Here is a 14,773-nt window from a genome sequence, read left to right as displayed (position 1 = left end):
TTTCATGCGGATTTTGTGGTGAATCTTACGTATATGGCCGTATCGCACAAATCATACAGATTCTGAAAATGTCCGGGGTTTTTTTTTCACCAACTCCAAATGATTTGGAGTTGGTGAAAAAAGTAACGCAGGAATACAACTTTGAACACAGTAATGCCACTAAGTAGAATGACGATCAGACATGAACCAGACATTGTATTATGGAGATCTACAATAAATACCATTGAAAATTTCGTGGGGGGGGGGGGGGGGGTTCTGACGTTATTTTGACATATAAAATGCTTTGGTATGTTATAAGGATTTTTTTGCTCTTTTTAAGGATTTTTTTGGTAGTTTATACAGGTTGGCGCTCTGAAAAGGTATGACAGGTATGGTGTACTCCCCCCACCCCCGCACTACATACAAGCACTTTGTCACTATGCATGGACTCTTACTGCACGTTGCTTGATACACGATGCCACTCACGCTAGTCAATTTCACTCTTCTGCCGCTGTAAGAGCAACAACGAATAACAATAACAGCAAATTTTACGTGCCCTAAATGATCAATTGATGCATGCTGATTTCAAAAGTTCATTTTGGGTTGTTTTTTTTTTTTTTTTAGATATTTTAAATCTAAAAACTCATCTCAATGTTTTATTTGCATCTCTGCTTAAAAAAAAAACAAGAAAGAAAAAAATTGATGTTGACCGGTGTAACCGGTCAATTAGCAAGAAGCGGCGGACAGAAAAATGCCTCGGGACAGGGATGGTAAAAACCCCTCTAAATGATTTATGTGTTGTACTTTTTGCGCAGATAAGCGTCGGCTTGAATCACATCTTTACACTTTACGTGTCAGTAAATCGTCACAACTTTCAGCGTCACAATAGCAAAAATCCGAGCAAGTCCACCAAAGCCCGCCGGCGCCTGAGGCTCTTTTTCTTTATTTTTTTTTACCCCGTCACGTCGAAAAAAATTCCTCTTGATACTTTGAAAGGAAAGCCAGACGAGTGCTCTCGGCTCTATCGCAGCACAATGTGTGGCCGCCTTTGCTTTCATGCCTTTGGCCCGAGGGCGCGTATTCCTCTGCCTGCTGCTGCTCTTGTTGTGAACATTACACCCGTTTATAATGCCATCATCCAGTCAGCGGCTCGCCTTTCTGCGCCGCTTTTCCACCGCCGCCGTTTACAGCTTTTCGCCTGCTCGTTCAGGCGGACAAACCAACATGGGCATTTGTTGTTATTTCATCATCTTCTGTTTAGAGGCCTTCTTGTAATTGTTGTTTATTATTCTTTCGAAGAATGACTCGTATTTTGGAGGGCTCAGACTGCCTTAGGACTCAACCATGTTTCGTGTGTGTTCAGGTGAAACTGGAAGGATTTCGCTATTATTACCGAGGAGGGGCAACTCTCAGTAGCGCCCCCTTGGAAAGTTGACAAAAATTACCGCCTGACACCAATCGCATAAGTGGACACCAGATTGAGTGGAGGTGTTGAACATAACAGGACACAAAAAAAATTGAACAAGAAGTCGAATGGTTTTTTTTTTTCTACAAATTTTGTCCAGATGAATCCCGATCGGAAGCCGATTGGGCAATTGCCAATATATTTGACCTACCTCATCTAATGTGGTTAATCATCAAAAAATGATTATCTTCTCCCAACAAAATCAAGTGACAATTTCTGTCATGACAGATCCATGAATAAAGTAGAAATAAAGATCCATGCCTGGATACGGATCAACATGTCTGCCATTTTGACCTAAATTTGGGGCAAATTCCAGCAATAATCCTCCAAATGAGTCCTAATCAGAAGCAGGTATCCTCGACAGAGGGGCAGCGTGTAACTTTTTTTCCTTTGCCCTCCAATGTTGGCCGAGTATCAAGTCAAAATTTGACGATCATTTCGAGGTTTGGCAATGAAAAGGACACGCGATGGATGTTCAGTTATCGATTCTAGATGAGTGTATCCCCTCTATAAGTCATTCTGCTTTATTCGTAGTTCATTTTACGCAGAAGAATGAGAACGGATCATCAAATGGCTCTCTTGCGGCATTTTTTTGTGCAGTTCAGTGTAGTTACAAGCTTCCAAAAAAGTCAAATCAGTCATGACGCACGAGTCAACAATACCATCTTGCGAGTCTTCTCGCGTGATGTTGTATCGTATCTTCTGCGTGGCCTCCTAAGAAGTCACGCTTCTTCTTGCCTTTACCAAGAAAATCTGGACTCTCCATCATCAACCGATTCTTTTTTTTACCTTCACTTCCAAAGCGGCGCACGTGTCGATCTGTGAAACACACTTCACGTTGGGAATAAGTCGCACTGAAAACTACACAGTCAGAAAGATGGAGTTCGAAACCTAAATTAACCAGCAGGACAGATTGCGCACGGCCTTCTGTTGAATTGTGAAACGCAGTTCGACATAGCACGGAGTTTTGCAGGAATGACAGGACGGGCATTTGGTTGACAGCGATTTTTATTTCAGCCATCCAAATCAGCAAAAATGCTTCACTCGTGCTTTTGAAATGCTCTCAAGTGACTTTGAAAATGCCAGGAAGCTACGAGATCGATAGACAGATGGATGGATGGAGAATTTGTGAAAAGAAACTCATCTGAAAAATGAATGAATATACCTATTGTGAATAAGTAAAATCCTTTTAAACTCGAGACATTACCAGAAAAAAAACAAACATCCGAAAAAATAAAATATAACCTATTCAGGATGAATACATAAAAATGTATGTTAGTTCTTAGTTCTTCAAAGTGAGCCTTGTCGAGGCGTATTTTTGTGATCCTTTCAATTCATGTATTGCATCAAAAAACAAAATGACTGGATGACCAACCTTGCCGGTTTGGAAACACAATCCAACACTCGATTGCACGATTTTGTGTCATTCGATACGCCGTCTGCCGGACAACAGGCACCTCAGAAGAAGTAGAAGAAAAATTTGTATGCGCAGTTCGACCCGAGGCTACTCCAGCCGCCGCAGCTCTTTTCTGGGGGGGGGGGGGGGGATCTGGCTTGACAGCAGTGGGGGCAAAAATACTCACGTGCTGTCCTTGTCGTATGTACAAATACAGATACAAATAAATGATTTCAAATCATGAAAAGCTGGTGGAAGTACTGATTGGACTCGTTGACTTCATCCATCGCGCTTCTCCTCACGAGGGTGGCGGGCTTGTTGGAGTCTATCCCAGCTGCCTTTGGGGGCGAGAGGTGGGGTACACTCCGGACCGGTCACGTTAGACAAAGAACCGTTCGCCCTTCACAATCACACCTACGGACAATTGAGAGTCTCACTTTTTTTTTCTTTCACATTTTGGCAATGTGGGAGGATGCCGATGTACTCTGACCAACATGCAACTTCCACTCAGGAAGGCCACAGACTGGATTCAAACCCCACACCCGTAGCACTGGGATGTGCTTAACACTCATTCCTATTCCACTCTCCTTTATTTCAAGTAAAGTACACAAGGAAAAAAATGAGAGGAATGAATCCCCCTGAAAGAAAACATCTTCTGAAGTTCAGCAACCAAGTAGTTGTACTTGATTTCTTCTCACCACTGCTTTCCAGTTCTCCTTTGTACCCCCCCCCCCCCCCCCCCCCCAACTCCCCACCCGCTTCTGTGTACTCAGCCTCGGAGCTGCTGATTCCAACGAACAGGCTGGCAGTGGGCCTAAAGAGTGATCATTGAGACAAATTGATCTCTATCTGTGCAAATTGCCACCGTCATCTGTCACTGGCAAACGCCGACTCTGAAGGCACGTGCGCCTGCGCGCATGAGTGAGGGAATACAACTTTATGAATGGATCTTCAACGCGCGCGCGTACACACACACACACAGGCGCGCGCGCGTTGCTTTTTTTTTTTTGCACACGCGCGATTGCATATGTAAAGATCAAACACACACACACACTGCGCTTGAGATGTCACCACTAAAAAAAAAAAACAATAAAAAGCGAGCCTAATTTGAAGAGGTGGTTGAGTACAGGCCAGAACATTAGGTACGCCCACGATGATAACCTCCGATATGTCCAACACAATATTTCTGCCTTTAAAAAGACGACAAAGCTTCATTTAACCTCCTAACGGATTTAGAATCTCGAAACTATCACACACCGTAAATGTGCACCTTATTCAATCATTTTAGTCATCATGATCATCCTAAACTGTTCAGAAAATGTGACATAATGTGCAACAAAAAAAAAAACAACATAACATTTTAGACTTATTGCAGGGCTCCTTTATTCATGCAAAGCAGGCTGAATATGACCTTCTCCTCATTGTCAGCGTTTTGATGTTTACGTGAACCAGTCGGTGCCTCGCAAACAGAACTCATGAGAAATGTCACCGGGTGGATTTAAGGAGAGTTTTAGAGCAATGCAAGTCATCGAAATAGTCCTAAAAATGATGATAATCATAATCACACTTTCCTGAATGTCTTTACCTGCGTGTGTCTTTTTCACTATGTGTGGAAGTGTCCCATGCAGTTGATGATCTGACTGAGTCGCCCTCTTGAAGTTGATTAGGCCGGTTAACCTTTGCTCCCGCGCGGCTCTGCCGGGGTTAATCAGGCCGGGAACTTTGCGCACCCCCGGGGTCACCGGTCCGCTATCTGCGCACAGATAACATTAAAGCGTACCCCCGCCCCAAACCCACACTCAGACACACACACATATACCAGCGCTTTTTTGACCTCGTCTGAATTAGACGGAGATATTATATGTGATTGATTATGATCCATCAGCGTTTTCTTTATTTTTTCTTTTTTTTTCTTTTTGGGTGGGTGGCGGGGAGTGACCTTGAGCAGTGTATATGTGAATTCATTTAAGATATTCTTTATTATTAATTTTTTGTTAAATGTATTTATATTTTTACTTTTAATGCATTCGATGTATTTGAATTGGATATTTTCATTTATTATCATTATTTTCTTTATTATTATTATTATTAGAATTATTATTTCACTGATTGCAATCCATCACTGGAGTAATCCATTTTTGGTACTATCGATCGTTTTATACAGGATATAATTTATTGTATTGATCGATGGGCACCCCTGCCAACTAACACGTCATCTCACGTGCTTTGGCGCGCGCGTGCACGAGTGGAACTTTGTTCTGCAAACATGGGAAAATCATGACAGTGAATCAGTGTGCCTGTCTGTGTGTACGTGCGTGTGTGTAGGAGTGTGTGAGTGTGTGTGCGCGCGCGCCTGCGTTTGTGACTTGTAAATATGAAGTGCACGACAAAATGCTGGTTTGTGTTGTCTTAATCGATTATTGTGCACACACGTCGTGAAGTAGCAGCACCGTGTGCGTGTGCGTGTGTGTGCGCGTGTGTGTGTGTGTGTGTGTGTGAATGTGTGTGTGTGTGTGTGTGCACGCGCGCGGTTGCATGATGGCGCCTGAAGGGAGAACCACTGCTAATCACATACAGTAAATTATTACAACCCGCAAGGAAATTGCCATAAATAAAATACACTAAATGAATTACCATGCGATCAATTATTTTCTTAAATCAAGCTGTCGTTTCGACCGGATTGACCGTTATTTTGCACGTGAGACCAATTGATCCCCTTCTTTATTTTTACAGCCCCACAATTAATTGGAAATCAAAAAAAGATGACGAAAGTGCTATTTTCAATCGTTTGCTGAAAGTAACAGCATTCCCATAACGTTTTTTGTTTGGTGCTTTTTTAAGATATATTTATGATGCATAGGTGATATTTATGATTGCCCCCCATCTTTATCCTGTTTCTATTCTATGACAACAACCAAACGGTCTCGTTTATGTTCGCCGTGTATATCTTCGCCTGCTTAAATGAGTTAAAAGTGGTCAGATGTGTCCTAATGCATGCTTTCCACGCATACAGATTGTATCCAGACAGGTGTCTTTCCCCCCCCCCTCCCTATCGGCTCCCACCCTCCTCCCACCAGCACCCCCTCCTTCTCTGCTTACTACATCCCACACAAAGCAATTTTTTCCCCGCAGCTTGCGCGCTGTATGGAGTGAAAAGGCGCTGGTGATGGATTTCGACTTCTCTGGTCCTCTTAATTCTTGACAAGCCTTTGAAATTGACTGCATGCAATTACCAAATGAGTTTCTTCGGAGCTCTCTGCAAAGTTTTGTCCCGCTCAGATATGATTGTTTTGCAATAAACGACGTTTCTTCTTCTTTTTTTTAATTATTTTTATTTTTTGCATGTGAGGGAGAAGAAGTCCGACTGACTCTCAATACAAGACTAAATTAAAGATTTTAAAGGACAGAGAAGATGCACCCCGCCACGGACGAGTCAGCAGCGTATGCATTTGGTAGGTGTGCTGCCGTAACAACAACATAATCACGATTATTAAAAAATCACTTTGCCTATACACCATTTTGGGTCAAACATAATTTAAGGTGAAGGGGAAATGCATGCAAAAATGCAAGCCGTTTTTTTACTTAATACAGACATGTCCAATTTATAGCTTTTAATACCAGACATTAGTTCTAGTGCTAAGGTATCCTCATAAAGTGTGCAAAATAATGTATACTCACCATAATTGGAGCGAGACTATGTCCGAAATTTTAAGAAGTGTTTGTTTTATTTACAGATACTCCGTTTGTGCAGAATCTGCAAATAAAAGCCCTAAAGTCACACTAATCAGCAGCTGATTTTTTGAGAGGGGGTGGGGGTTGGAAAAAAAAAGCGCTCAAACGGCTCACAGATGGAATCGAGTAAGTCCAAGTTGGCCGACAGTCGATGCGGTCCCTGGGTTGAGTTGGTCCGAGGCTGCGGCGAGCCGTCGACTGAACGCAGGCGAGCAGCTTGTGGAGCGTCAACACTCCCAAGCGCGCTCGCGGCGCTCATGAAGGCAATGAATGAACGCGGGGCGGGCGTGCATGCATGCAGTCTACTTTCAGCCGCTAGGAGGCAGCCATACACCGTGCTGGGACCGCAATGCGTGGAGCAGACAATCACGCACGCACACGCACCCAGAGTTCAAGTCTCACAGCCTGTGGTCATGAATGAGGTCATCGCCTGGCTTTTAATAATAATATTGGGGAGAGGGGGTCCGCGGACAACAATAGCAGCAGCTTTATCGACATTTTTCCAGTGCGAATGTCTTTTTTTTAAATTGTGCCAATTTACAGGCACCTTTAAGATCACAATATTTTTTGAATTTTGAAATGTGTCGGCGTCTCAATAGGGCCGTAATGTACAATAGCAAGACAATTGTCTGTCTGAATTCGGATATTTTCATATGAGTCGGATTGAGCAGAAGTGTGTGTGTGTGTGTGTGTGTGTGTGTGTGTGTGTGTGTGTGTGTGTGTGTGCGCGCGCGAATGGAATATTTAGAGAGCACTTTTGTTTTGCATTCATCCTTCCTTGCACTTTCTCGACCGCTTTTCCTGTTCAGGTTTGCGGCGAGCTGCAGAAATCACCGCTTAGTTGGGCGGCTGCTCCCTTGTCAATCCGACGGGCACGTGTACATTTTTGTATATATATTTTGTTTTACTTATTCTAATTGTTTGATTGATTTTATTTTTGTTATTTTATGTTTCTTTCATGAATGCGTTTGATTGACCTTTTTGTTTACCTTTATGAACAAAACGGTGTGGGATCATGTGTATGAATTGAAGAAATTGCACTTATGTCATAGATTTTTTTTTCCATTTATATTTTTCCTTTTGGTCTGTGTGCAGAATTGTGTGCTGTGTGTGATTGGGATTTCGGGTCAAATCATTTTCTTAAATTTGTTTTATTTGATCATTTTATTTTTGGTTCGCCTATGTGTTCGTATTAGTTGTAATATTTTGTGCATTCAATTGAAGATTTGGTACAGTTATAGTCACGTATTCTGTTTTTATTTGCAAAACGCACCAAAAACCTCGCCTTTCCCTTGATTACTCATTCATGTTGTTTAGAAAAAAAGACATAAATGGCAGCCGTTGCTTGATTTGTGTTTAATTTAAATATCCAAGACAGTATGAGACATATTTTTCATGGACGGTATGGCTGAGAAAGGAACTACTCCCCTCCCGCCCTCCCACCCCAATCGCCCCTTCTTCCTGGAAACCCGTCTCCTTTTAGGACCCGGCGGCCCTTGCTCGACCCCGGCCGCGTCTTGGCTCGGCACCAAGTGGCACAGCCGCGTCTCGGCAGCCAATAGGGAGCGAAGGGGGCGGTCCTACACATACTCCGCCTGCCTTATATGGCAGCGCGTCGCCATGGCAACGTGTGCTAAGTTGCAGCAGTCGTGTCAAAGTTCACTATATAGAGAAGCTCAGCGAGCTGATCAGAGAGAAAGCATTCTGCCAGCCGTGCTCCTCTTAAGCCAAAAACCTCCCCGACCGCCTTTTTAACATATTTCCACTCTTCGAGTCGCCTTTTCAACCGCAGTCTAATCGTATTGTCACCGCACGGAAAAGGACAAGAAGAAGACGCGAGGAGGATTCTAAAAAGCGGAGATCGCCAACATTTGCTCGCGTGAGAAGCGGATTTTCCTTTTTTTTTTTTTTTTTGAAGCGGAAAGAATTCTTCCAGACTCGCACCCGGAGCTTGTTGGTCCCCGTTCGACCGCCGGTCTTCTCCATCCTCGCCCCCCCTTTTCCTAACCCTCCTTCCTCCTCCTCCTCCTCCTTCCTCCTTCCTCCTCCTCCTCCTTCTCCTCTTCCTCACTCCAAAAAGCCAAGCCGGTCCATGCTGCTTGCTCGCTCTCGTCCCGGCACTCGGCCCACCTTCCCCGCCGACGGGGGTGCTGGATGGCCGGCAGTAGGAGCCCCCTTGACTCGGCCTCGCTGGTGAGAAGCAGCCTCCTCTCCGTCGTCGTCTTCTTCCTCCGCCTCCTCCTCCTCGTCTTCGTCGCCGACTCGACTCATTCCCGGAGCGGAGCGTCGAGCTCGGCGCCTCTGCTGTGGTGACATCTCTCCCCCCCACCCCCCCTTTCCCCACCGCCCCCCCTCCCCTACGACCCCGGTCAGCGCGTGGAAAGGCAGCCCTCGGAAAAGGTCAAAAGAGAGACAAAACGGCCGAGCAAAAAGTTTCCTCCCCCCCGTTGACTGAGAGGCAGATATGGCAATGGTAGTGTGGAGAGGCTCCCAGGACGACGTGGCGGACACCCAGGGCGCCCTCTCCTCGCAGACCCAAGGCGGGCTGGCGCTGGGCAGCGCTCAGCCGGGCCAGCTGGGGCTGACGGCCGCGCAGGTGGCGCCGCCGGCCCCGCAGACCCCCGCTCAAGGCGGCCCTAACAACGGGCAGACGGCGCCCGGCGGCGGCCAAGGTGCTCAGCAGCAGGCGGACAAGCAGCCGCAACACATCGAGTGCGTGGTGTGCGGGGACAAGTCGAGCGGCAAGCACTACGGCCAGTTCACCTGCGAGGGCTGCAAGAGCTTCTTCAAGCGCAGCGTGCGGCGGAACCTGACGTACACATGCCGGGCCAACCGGAACTGTCCTATCGACCAGCACCACCGCAACCAGTGCCAGTACTGCCGCCTAAAAAAATGCCTCAAGGTCGGCATGAGGCGGGAAGGTATTGGGACTTTTTGTTTACCTCATATATTTATTTATTTTGTTTTGCGCGCGCGCGTGTGTGTGTGTGTCTGTATGTGAGATGCAGCGGGTGCTCCCTCGCGAGGTGGCCGGCCGGATAGCGCCTAAGTGCCGCCTTGTGCCGGCGCTCGAGTCGGGGGAGCTCCGCTGGATCTTTTTTATTTTATATTTTTGAATTAATTTCGATTTTTGGGGGGGGTGTCATATTCTCACTTTAAATGAGCAATTGTAAACGTGGACATCGAATACGTGATTTTTTTTTTAATTTATTTTTTAAACGGACATAAAGGCTCGCTAGCTCGCGGCGCGTCCGCGTCCACTCGAGGTCTATTGTTTACCGAGTGTGCGTGGAGTATAATTGCAAAAGGCGATCTTGTGGGTTCGGGGGTTCCACGCGCCGCGACGCCTTTGTGCAACCTTCTCCGTTGCGCGAACGTGCGCGTTCCCTCCCGCTGCCATTTTGCCAGCCGCTAAGCAGTCGGCGTTCACCGCTTGGCCGGTGCTTGGCGTGCAGAATTCAGGCTTCAATATCTGTAGTCTCTCTTTTTACTGCAGCCGTGCAAAGGGGACGGGTGCCGCCCACGCAGCCGCACCACGGCCAGTTCGCGCTGACCAACGGGGACCCGCTGCACTGCCACTCGTACCTCTCGGGATATATCTCGCTGCTGCTGCGCGCGGAGCCCTACCCGACGTCCCGCTACGGCAGCCAGTGCATGCAGCCCAACAACATCATGGGCATCGAGAACATTTGCGAACTGGCGGCGCGCATGCTCTTCAGCGCCGTGGAGTGGGCCCGGAATATCCCCTTCTTCCCGGACCTGCAGATCACCGACCAGGTGGCCCTGCTGCGGCTGACGTGGAGCGAGCTGTTCGTGCTGAACGCGGCGCAGTGCTCCATGCCGCTGCACGTGGCGCCGCTGCTGGCGGCGGCCGGCCTGCACGCCTCGCCCATGTCGGCGGACCGCGTGGTGGCCTTCATGGACCACATTCGGATCTTCCAGGAGCAGGTGGAGAAGCTCAAGGCGCTGCACGTCGACTCGGCCGAGTACAGCTGCCTCAAGGCCATCGTGCTCTTCACCACAGGTGAGGACCAGACCCACTCGCGGAGCGCGATCATAGCATAGTTTCTTGTTGTGCCGGACCGCCATTTGTCACACCCAGTCTTGTTTGGGGCTGCTGACAGATATAAATGATGTGTGCGTGTGGGGGGCTCAGACAGACTGGGAGTGGGGGGGGGGGCGAAGGGGGTACCAATATGATCGAGACGGAGAAAGACAAGCCCAATATTGCACTGGGTATGTGTGGAGACTGGGGGGGGGGGGGGGTCGTCCAAGTTTTAATGTTCGTGTTTTTGTCATTTGACAACTTGCCGTGTAAATAATGCACAAAACGACAAGGGGGCTCTGACTTTGCTCAGCAACAATAACAAATTCACATTCAATTATAATGACCGTGTATTCTGTTCTCCCTTGTTTTTGGAAATTGTATTGCCGCCCCCCCCCTCCAAAAAAAAGAACCAACTAACCAAGAACTTTCCTGATAAAAATAATAATAAATACACTTGATGTAAATGTAGCGTCAATACATGGGCTCTCTTGGCTGATTTGCTTAAAAAAGACAAAAAATAGAAACGTTGCCCATTGAAACCTTCTAATGTACAAATAATACACTCGATATGTCACCGGGTTCTTGTTCCTCGTCATATCGCTCCAAACAACAAACAGACTAACTGGCGCCGCTCCAAATAGTACACAGTTATAAAAGTTAAAAGTAACTGGGACATTCATTTTTTGGACGAGTCCAACTCTCGCTCTCTATTTTCATATGTGGGAATTCTATAAAACAACATGAACTCTCATGACTAATCAGATCATGCAAAAACAACAACTAGATGATGCATTTGTTGCGCAAGCGTCACCTATTTCTATATCACCTCCATCTAAATTATATGTAACAAGCTAAGTGCTCATTTGCAAGTGTATTCTACAAACAAAAGAGGTAACTACAAAATGCATTTGTTGCTCAGTAAAAAAATCTAATTATATATATATATATATATGAATGTATTTATGTATGTCTCTATAATATCCATCCATTTGTCTTATGGTCACTATGTTGCATAAAATGGAGTTCATGTCTTTCTATACATCGTATGGAAGCTGATCTCATTCCTATATCAGCGTCCTGCTACAAAAGAAAAACTAATCCAAAATAACGAGGTCATATTATTTGAATGCCCTCTGATGGGGGGGGGTTGCTGTTGACAATGTGTAGATGAACATTAATATTCTAGAATTATGATGAGACCATTTTTGAAGTCAAGCCTGAGAAAACGACACCTTTCTGGCCATAAATCCAGCAAAATAAACACGAGTTGATTGTAAACTCAGCTCCCCAGTGATGATGGGCTCAACCTGGAGTGAGGAGGGGTGGGGCTTCCCAAAAGGTCAGACCACCATACCAACACCCCCCACACACCCTGTGTTCGTCTTGCACCTTGCCCGACCAACATACACTCAAGCATCAAGTATGCATATTGCATTGAAAATTGACTCTTTTATTTTATTTGTTTACCCCCATGTGCCTCCAATAACCCCCCCTTTCCCCTCTGCCCCCCCACCCCCCACCCCTCGCCGCCCTAGACGCGTGCGGCCTGTCGGACGTGGCCCACGTGGAGAGCCTGCAGGAGAAGTCTCAGTGCGCCCTCGAGGAATACGTGCGCAGCCAGTACCCCAACCAGCCCACCCGCTTCGGCAAGCTGCTGCTGCGCCTGCCGTCGCTGCGCACCGTGTCGTCGTCGGTCATTGAACAGTTGTTTTTCGTCCGCCTGGTAGGTAAGACCCCCATCGAAACGCTCATCAGGGACATGTTGCTGTCGGGGAGCAGCTTTAACTGGCCTTACATGTCCATTCAGTAAAGAAGACACAAGCTGAGGATGAGGATGGTGGTGTGTGTGTGTGTGTGTGTGTGTGTGTGTGTGTGTGTGTGTATGTCTGTTCTGTGTGTTGTGAGGGAGGGGCTGCTGGCTGGAGGTGACTATTCAATGATTTTAGCTGCTTTTTTTTCGCTCTGAAGGAATATTGGAAGAACAAAAAAAAACACAAAACTGTGAATTATTCCCTCCCTCCTTCCACTCCAAAAACGGACGGACTGACTGAACTGAAAAGTGTTTTTTCCCCCCAATGAAAGAAACAACAACAACAAAGAGGGGAATGGGATTATGTTGTGGAGATTTTAAGTATTAAGTGCATTTTTTGTCTCGAAAAAGGAAGGGAATTTTGTTTTTATTCACTTGTGTCCTCTGTCCAAATGTATAGCCGTGTGTGTGTGTGCGTGCGTGTGTGTGTTTTCGTACTTTCCTCCATTTTTTTTGGTTGGTTCCAAACCGGCTTAATATGTAACTGGTGGTTGTGTTATTTTCCATTCTTGTGGAGAATGTGTACAAACAAAAGAAAGAAAACAAGAGAGGAATTAAAACCACAGCAATAGGAGTTGTTCTAGACTTTTTACATTTTTTTTTCTCATCTGTAGAAGCTTCATGCTTGCAAGCGCACTTAACGTTCCCCAACCAATAAACGAGCCACTAAGAACACTTTGCATTATTTGTCCTCGTTGAACAATCGGCAGCCTTAAACTCTTTTCGTTTCAAATATTACATCGATGAATTATGATTCTTGGAGGGGGCGGGGTCATCCAAGTTTAAAAGCCAAGCCGATGTAGTGTTTAATAGCAGTATTACACGATTTAACAATAAAACAAGACCTCCCCTTTTTGTCCGAATGAAGTGCCTGACAAGCATGACGCGATTTCTCCACAACAACGTTCATGGTTGATGGCGGGGGATGGTGTTTTCTCCCCCGACATGTGCATCCTTAAGATGAGTGAATCGGCCGTGCAAGCATGCCGATGTGAGGCAGTATTGTTGTAAATATAGGTCAACTTGTTTCTTTTCTACCAGCTCTGTGTGGCCCAGAGCAAATGTGTGGTTGCCATCATTTCGCTCGTCTTTCCAACGGAGTGTCGGACTCAGCTCGGCTCAGTAGCACTGACGAGTTCTGTACATACATACTATTATTGTTGTTATTATTATTATTATTATTATGATTACAACCCCATTTTCTTTGAGTTTGTTTCTTTATTCCTGGTTTTGTTTTGTTCGGTTTCATGTATATTTAGACTGTGAATGCATGGCCACAGGTCGCTAACCTATTTTACCCTATTTGCTATATAAATGTAAATGTTCTTTCTTTTTATTGACGGGGTGGGGGGGGGGGGGTTACTGCGGGGAGGGAGGGCCGTTCTGTATAGATATAATCTGTGCGTTCACTACACACGAGCCCTTGTATTTAAAGACACGCACACACGTTCACACACACAGGCACACACACACACACACACACACACGCGCGCGCACACACACAACACGCATTACAAAAAAAAGACACGAGTGAAAGTTCATCATATGAGGACTTAGAAACAGGGTGAGCAGGTTTTTAGGGGGTGTCAGTGTGTGTGCGTGAAAGAGAACAATCTTTTTATTCAATTGTTTAGAGGCCACAATTACACACAAGAGATGATTCATATTAAAAAAAAAATTAAAAAGACGGGATCACACAGACACGCACGCACACACATGTGGACCAGAGAATGATACATGATTGTAATTATGAACCCACCTTTTTTTATATAAATATATTAAAAAATATATGACTGCAGGGTATTGATAACGTATAGATAATTTTTTTAAAAATGATGATGATCATAATGACGAATCCATTGCAAGTGATACCTGTGAGTGTGAGTGTGCGTGCGCGTGAAAGTTTCTAATAGTTGAACACGATTCTCGTTCGTTCGTTCGTTCGTTCGTTTTGTGTTAGCTTATTGTACAACGAGCATTCTGCTGTAAATTTGTTCTTGGTATTAAATTATAATTTATGAATTTGATATCTTTTCATGGCTTTTATTTCACTCCCTCGCGATGGATGGTGGCGGCAGCTGGGGGGGGGGGTGGATTCTTCCTTCTCAATTTACTGAGATGAATGCATTATTATATTCTTTAAATATTTGCATTTATTGAGTGAACCTCCCCAAAAGTCACCGCAAAACACCTTCAATCATTTTTTTTTTGGGGGGGGGGGGTTGGTTGTGTGACGGGGGCGGGGGGGACCATGATTAGCACTGCTGCTTTACAATTGAGGAAGAAGGTGCAACTTCCATTTATACTGCTACTGCTGCTGTATTGCCCATGCGTGTTGCTTAA

At 45.7% G+C, this 14,773-nt stretch overlaps 1 protein-coding gene and 1 long non-coding RNA gene across 4 annotated transcripts; one reads left to right on the top strand and one right to left on the bottom strand.

Annotated features, from left to right (window-relative positions):
* Window positions 1–2,814: 2,814 nt before the first annotated feature.
* LOC127597472 (uncharacterized) lies at window positions 2,815–5,189 on the bottom strand. Its single transcript, XR_007961657.1, has 2 exons — window positions 4,426–5,189; window positions 2,815–3,254 (listed from the first exon to the last, which is right to left on the bottom strand). It is a non-coding gene; the product is annotated as an uncharacterized LOC127597472 (long non-coding RNA).
* Window positions 5,190–5,916: 727 nt separating this feature from the next.
* Window positions 5,917–14,457, top strand: nr2f2 (nuclear receptor subfamily 2, group F, member 2). 3 transcript variants are annotated; one of them, XM_052060505.1, is made up of 3 exons: window positions 5,917–6,292; window positions 10,069–10,596; window positions 12,156–14,457. In XM_052060505.1, exons 1-3 carry the CDS (start codon window positions 6,253–6,255, stop codon window positions 12,428–12,430), a joined length of 843 nt encoding a protein of 280 aa, XP_051916465.1. In that variant the 5' UTR covers window positions 5,917–6,252; the 3' UTR covers window positions 12,431–14,457. The 3 variants fall into 3 exon arrangements, with proteins under 3 accessions (XP_051916465.1, XP_051916463.1, XP_051916464.1); XM_052060503.1 differs by lacking the exon at window positions 5,917–6,292 and adding an exon at window positions 7,301–9,493 and having other exon boundaries at window positions 10,051–10,596; XM_052060504.1 differs by lacking the exon at window positions 5,917–6,292 and adding an exon at window positions 7,304–9,493.
* Window positions 14,458–14,773: the final 316 nt, after the last annotated feature.

This window comes from Hippocampus zosterae, chromosome 3 (genome assembly GCF_025434085.1).
Source record: "Hippocampus zosterae strain Florida chromosome 3, ASM2543408v3, whole genome shotgun sequence".
Lineage (NCBI taxonomy): Eukaryota > Metazoa > Chordata > Actinopteri > Syngnathiformes > Syngnathidae > Hippocampus > Hippocampus zosterae.
The sequence above is the reverse complement of the archived record's forward strand: the minus strand, read 5'-3'. Positions and strand labels throughout refer to the sequence as shown.